Source organism: Ostrea edulis, chromosome 2 (assembly GCF_947568905.1).
Source record: "Ostrea edulis chromosome 2, xbOstEdul1.1, whole genome shotgun sequence".
In the NCBI taxonomy this organism is placed as follows: domain Eukaryota; kingdom Metazoa; phylum Mollusca; class Bivalvia; order Ostreida; family Ostreidae; genus Ostrea; species Ostrea edulis.
In genome coordinates, this window is record NC_079165.1 from 70,093,144 (window position 1) to 70,099,566 (window position 6,423).

General features: G+C 36.9%; 1 protein-coding gene across 1 annotated transcript; it reads left to right on the forward strand.

Moving 5' to 3' along the window:
- The first annotated feature begins 871 nt into the window (after positions 1-871).
- LOC125679469 (uncharacterized) lies at positions 872-6,065 on the forward strand. Its single transcript, XM_048918715.2, has 3 exons — positions 872-1,035; positions 4,250-4,610; positions 4,893-6,065. Exons 1-3 carry the CDS (start codon positions 972-974, stop codon positions 5,986-5,988), a joined length of 1,521 nt encoding a protein of 506 aa, XP_048774672.1. The 5' UTR covers positions 872-971; the 3' UTR covers positions 5,989-6,065.
- The last annotated feature ends 358 nt before the right edge of the window (positions 6,066-6,423 follow it).

Below are 6,423 nucleotides of genomic sequence, written 5' to 3' on the forward strand. Positions count from 1 at the left end.
TGAGCTTAAGGAATTGCCAGCATGATTTGGAAGGAATATCATCCACGACCCGTGGTGGTTTAAAGAGCCTGTGATTGGCAATATTCATAATCCTAGAGTTCAGTCTATATTCAGGTGTTGCAAAATCCAAGTATAGACTAGCTGTGGCTTCTTCAAATAACGTATGTAAAACTCTCAATGGAACAGAGTAAAGTTTTGTACGACTATGATGTGCACCTAATTGTCTGTTGACGTAAGGTAAAAGTGAATCAAACGTGACATCATTTATACTTTATAATATCTTTTATATGAACGAAGTTCATGACTGTGTTTCCGACTTTGAGTATTGGGAAAGAGTCCCATCAGATTCAAGTTATTTCCTTGTGGACTAGTCAAATTTCCTACGTCATATACATTATCATTGTTGTGTGGTTTTCATTTCTGCTGTAGTGTGAAGGAGGTGAAGATCACAGGTAATCTTTACTAGCCTACTAGGATATTGCTAGAAAACAGTTCAATCATTTTTATCATCTCATACAGATGCCATATTTTCCTTTTCATTTATATGAAGTATGCTAAATTGCACATGTGGTATCTATATTTTTAAAAAGAAAAATTCTCTCTAAAACGAGTCCATTTTTGCCATGACAAATGAAACATTTATATAAAATACATGAAATGAGGCAGGGAACCCGAACTAAAAGTTGTTAAGTGTTGTAGTTGTGTACATGTTGTAAAACTAATTTGGTAGAAAATGAGGTTCACAAAATGTAAATATTTATTTCAAAGCATATCAAAGGACCCCAGGACACAGCCGTAGATATTATTGTAAATGAATAAATCTGTTACATTGCAACGCGTTATACCACGTGCACCTCACTTGAATGAGCAAGCTTGTCATTGGACACATTTTCTATAAATCTTTTTTTAAATATGCTGTATATTAAACGCATCTTCATTAAACTCTAGTGTGAAGTTGTATTCTATCCTAAATGTTTCAACCTATTATTGTGGCTCTCGTCGTATTGGGTGAGATTGCTGGGGAGGTGTTATCTGGTAAGACTTTATCAATTAACAATTTATACTTCACTATAATGTTAAATCATGCAAAAGTTGTTGAGACGCTTGTACATGTGTTTTAAGTATACGAAAAAGATACTTCGTATGCATAATAAATTGCCAGCTGATTCAATCGAGCAATACCATTTTAAAATAACCCAATCTTAATAGGACGGTATTAAAAATACTGGATTGCGACTGCTTGTTGCAAACCGAGTGTCAATCCATCAAGCACACCAAGTAGATTGTATTTAGGGTTGAATACTGAATTGTGTCCGATATTAGAAGTTGTGAATAATTGGTTTATTTCATTTTGTCAAAATCTTTTCAAACTAATTACCCACAGTACAAAATTTTTAGATTTAAATTCCTTTAGGGGTAATGGGGACAGGGGGAGTGCTTCTTACCTATATGATTTCGAAACTCTCTCTCTCTCTCTCTCTCTCTCTCTCTCTCTCTCTCTCTCTCTCTCACACACACACACACACACACACACACACACACACACACACACACACACACACACGATTGCAGACTGCTTAACGGAGTGAAACACTAATTATTTATTCGTATCATAAAAATATACATTGCTCTTGTTCAATGTAGTAAAATTTACGTATATGCACACACATTTATGTGCACATCATTCAATAAATCAAGCCAAAATGACAAAAACTCTTCAGATCACATTGGTTAAAAGAGACAAAGGAGAACTAACATATATTTCTACCATTTCATTTATTGTTGACTAATTTGACCGTTTCAATTTTATTATAAGTTTGGGGAGAATCAATAGTATGTTACTTGAAAAAAAATGAAATCTCGATTTCTGCTTGATGCTTGTAGTGTCTGTGTGACTTTGTTATACGTATCACTACAGGGTGTGTGCTGACAGTACCCCCTCATCCCATGCTGGGAGTGTTCAATGTAGCGGGAACATACGAAAAAAATCATCCCATAAACTTTAGTAAAGCAGCGGTGTATGAAATAGTAAAAATATTGAAACGGAAACGTTTCGCTACCAAATATATCAAATCGATGGAAATTACTCTCGCAAAATGCAATTTCAATCCAATGTTTTCAAGGATGTTCGCGCTGATGTTATTTGGCTGTTCTAAACTTACACTCCATATAAATATGATTCATATTATTGATCGGGTTAGTGAACTAAAGCTTGCATGATGTGTTGTTGGGCAATCGTTGATGTGAAGTCCAACGGATCAGCTGATGGTTACATGGTGCATATCAAAGCCGTATTAGGTTACAATAAAAACCAGAATTCGTTGTAAAATTAATATTCGTGATTCTATATCATCTGTTACATGTACATGTATTACAAAACACTTATACTCAATTGAAATCTTATATTCGTAATTATACCCCACTTTCTATAGAAATTTCGGGTATATTGTTGTTACCCTGGTCCGTCTTCCCGTCTGTCACACTTTCTTTTTCAGAGCTCCTCTTCTATTTCAAGCTGTAACCAATTAATCTTTCGTAATAATTATGATATGTGGTGTCTTGTAGATGTGAAATAAGGTATCAATGGCCAATATTGAAGATGGAAAATATACGTTGTACATATATTACGATACCATAGGACATGTATTATTTAGAATAAGTGATTTAAGATTTCTTAAGATTTAAGAATTGGAATGGAAAGTCTACTATTTGTAAAATGACCCACCTAAGTTTGCCTTAGGATCATCCGAAAAAAATTCCAAGATGTTTCGCATTCATGGAAAGTTTTGTAAACATGCCTGTAGGTTCCCAGAACTCCTCTTACATTTTACACAGTTGCCAAATCATCTTTGGAAAATATTTGGTGGTGTCCGTTAGATTTGCAAAAAGGTTTTGGAATTTTCATTTTGACCATGGAGCCCAAATTGGGGTTGATAAGCGATGTTTGTTTTGTTTTTTAAAAACAAACTTTTGTTCCCAGATACCCTTGCATTCTACACAGTTGCCAAATCATCATGATTGATGGTGTCCTGTAGATATTTGATAATGTTTCGGAATTTTCATTTTTCACCGTGGGTTCCGAATAGGGGTTGAAAACGACGTTTTGTTTTTAAAAAATAAAATCTGGTTCCCAGAACTCCCTTACAATTTATGCAGTAGCCAAATCATCTTTTGGGAGATGATAGGCTGTGTCCTGTAGATGAACAATGCATTTTCGAAATTTTCTTTTTCACATTGAGGGGCAAATAGGATGGAAAAAAGATGAACAAAAACCTGGTGCTTTAAGGGTTGGAATCTCAACAATTTGATAGATATTTGAACAATAAAAAATAATGAGGGTTGGAATAACCCCAGGGCACATCCCCATCAGAATACGATACGTGCATACAGCAGGAATATATATGGTTTAGGGATGAGGACCTCAATTACTTTAGATATATTTCGACAATTATGAAATAGGGTTTGAATACGCAATGCATCTTGATACATGTGTTTGTGACAACATATATATGGTATAGGGTATAGTAGTATTATATGGTAACTATCGTGGTTTCTTTCTTACATGTAGTTATATAAGTATGACGGAGTGTATATTGAAAGAAAAACTCTTGCGTGTGGGTATTATTGTCTTATGACAGCCTCTAGTTCAATGTAGAATTCATTTACATTGAGCAACAACAAATGCAGATTTCTTTTTACTTGTTCGACTTGTTCGACGAAACCGCTTTCACAACATATGAATCCATTCACAATAGACGCATTTTCACCTATCTTAGATCCATACAAAAAACCCTGGAGGTAGATTTGCGGTCTGTAGAGTCCGGATTCGGCTTCGTAAATTCCATTTTTAAAACATTCCTGAATTCAAGATGCATAAATATTTTTCTTATACTGTACATGTATATCCAGATTTGGTTTCGTTGCAATCAAACACAACTTAAATGTTTGTGACGTGAACTGAAAAAAAAATCTGCTTGAACTTCAGGATCAATGTAAATAGTTATGAATGTAGTCAACACTACCAATGTACTCAAACTTTGGCTCTGTATGTTTTTATTACACCAGTATATCAAGCGAGAGGGCATGATGCTGCACTCGAGTCCTTTCACTCAATAACGAAGCCACCGGTTAATAAACTGTTGAACGGCTTTACAGAAAAATTACACAATATTTTCTAGAATATTTGCTCGTTCTGTCCCCCTTTTATTATATTTTATCGAAGATTTCTTTAATTTTTTTTCTTCACAAGATTGCAGTGATAGGTGGATAACAGTTTTAAAAACTGGAAAAAATGGAGAGGAGATCTACGGAAGAAAAAGAGACCTTGTAGACCACTTATCGAGCGGAAGTGACATTCGATTTTCACTAGACGATAAGGGAACATATTTTTCTTCTATACAATCGGCATCCCTGTCAGGAAATGAGAATGTTTGTGTCCAAGCCCTTTTTCACATCAGTAAATCTGGTTTCAATACGTTCCAAAGTGATGCCTACTGGTGGTTTTTATTGGTGTGTACAACGGGCCATACACATATGTCCAGATGGTCGGTAGGAGCTCATACCGATAGAGGTCAGACGAAAACTACCTACCCCGTGACGTGGTTTGCTAGGTATGTGTTGTAAATACATTTACAAGAATATGGTGAATCGTCGGGATGGGGTGGGGTTAAAAGGCATTACAAATTATATCATTTATTCATTATATATATATATATATATATATATATATATATATATATATATAATTATAGTTTGCATAGCGGAGTGATCAAGCGAAAATGACTTTGTTTGTTTATTTATTCATTCGTCAGAAGGCACATTACACACAGTCTATAGAGAGAAGTCTAGAAGTTCCAGGTTTATGTGATAATTGGGGTTTTTTTTCTTTGTAGAAAATGGAGCTGTCGGACACGACCTACTTACTGCAACCAAAGATCAGGTTGGAGAGAATGTGGTGATTTCTCTACATTGACACACGCGGTGCAGAGAGGAGCGAATGTTAAAGCTGCTTACCTAACTATTGGGTATGTTTCAGGCTTTACAAATATTGCGATCTCGGGCGATGGTCAGTCGTTAGCAGGACAGTATCCATGGCACGTAAGTCAAACTAATGTCGGTAATCATATCGAGTACCAACGAAATCCTTATTGGTGGGCCACCATATGGTCAACAACAGGGCGCTTGGAAATGTCACGATGGAATGTTGGTGAACATTCCAGTAGAGGGCATGACCACGAGAACACCGCGATGCAGTGGTTTGTAGATAGCTGCTGGACTCTAGCATATAGTCATGACAGTACTGGACGGCGTTTGGACGGGTCTCTCGACTTCTTTGTAGGAGCAGTGCTAGCAGGAAGAAGAGTCAGGGTGAAAATGAGCGAGACATACTTCGTGGAAACGGATAATGTCTATGTGAGAAACGGGCATGTTTCAGCTCAACTTTTGGGACACTTATCAAAAAAGGATACGTACTCCTTTCAATCTGACGTGTATTGGTACTGGCAAATCGCTTCCACAACTGGGGATGTAGAAACGACAAGGTACAATATTGGCAGTACTAAACACAGAGGAAACTCGAATGCAAAAGCATCCATTGAATGGTATATCGAGACAAGACCTTGGAAGAGAATGCTGTCCACCTTCAGTAATGGTACAGTCGGTTTTGGATCTAAGAGTGATTTGATGAATGCCGTGCGGAAAGGATCGTTACTGAGATTAGTTGTTCAAGAGGCAGCAAATTCGTACAGCATTATAGATGCAGACAACATTGCGTTGGAAAACAATGAAGTTGCTGCGCAGTCCATTCGGTATATCAGTGACGAAAACGCAAGTGGAACAATTCCAAGGCGATTTAAATCACCGCCATTTTGGAAATTCATATTGACATCTACTGACGGAAAGCAGAGAGCTGTGTGGTGGAAAGTTGGCGAACATACATCTCTCCCGGATACTCTGGAGAATTATCCTGTAGACTGGATAATCAGTTAATTGTGTTATATGTACAATAAAAATAAAAAAAAGTGTTTCCCCATCATTCGCAAAGAAGGAAACACCTGCAATCATGATTATTTATTTTCTTTGATACATGTACATGGTGCAGGGGTTTCAACAGTCTCATTTAAAGTCAGCATTTCGCAAATTATATGGTCGTTATAACGATCTAGTTTGCCAATACAACCTATCATGGGGTCAAATGCTGTCTGACGTGTTTAATACCGATTGTTGGGCCGTTCTTGGCACACTGATTTTCACTACCGATAACTCTGTTTACCTGATCAAGATATAGGGCTCACGGCGGGTGTGACCAGTCGACAGGGGATGCTTACTCCTCCTAGGCACCTGTTCTCACCTCTGATGTTTCCAGGGGTCCATGTTTGCCCAACTCTCTATTTTTAATTGCTTATAGGAGTTATGAGATTGATC

What these genes read in the sequence shown, in the direction of transcription:
- LOC125679469 (XM_048918715.2), top strand. Translation starts at nt 972, where the DNA reads ATGTTTCAACCTATTATTGTGGCTCTCGTCGTATTGGGTGAGATTGCT. An exon ending in TGCTGGGGAGGTGTTATCTG is followed by an intron (nt 1,036 to 4,249) that starts GTAAGACTTTAT and finishes TTTCTTCACAAG; the next exon opens with ATTGCAGTGATAGGTGGATA. An exon ending in CCCGTGACGTGGTTTGCTAG is followed by an intron (nt 4,611 to 4,892) that starts GTATGTGTTGTA and finishes TTTTCTTTGTAG; the next exon opens with AAAATGGAGCTGTCGGACAC.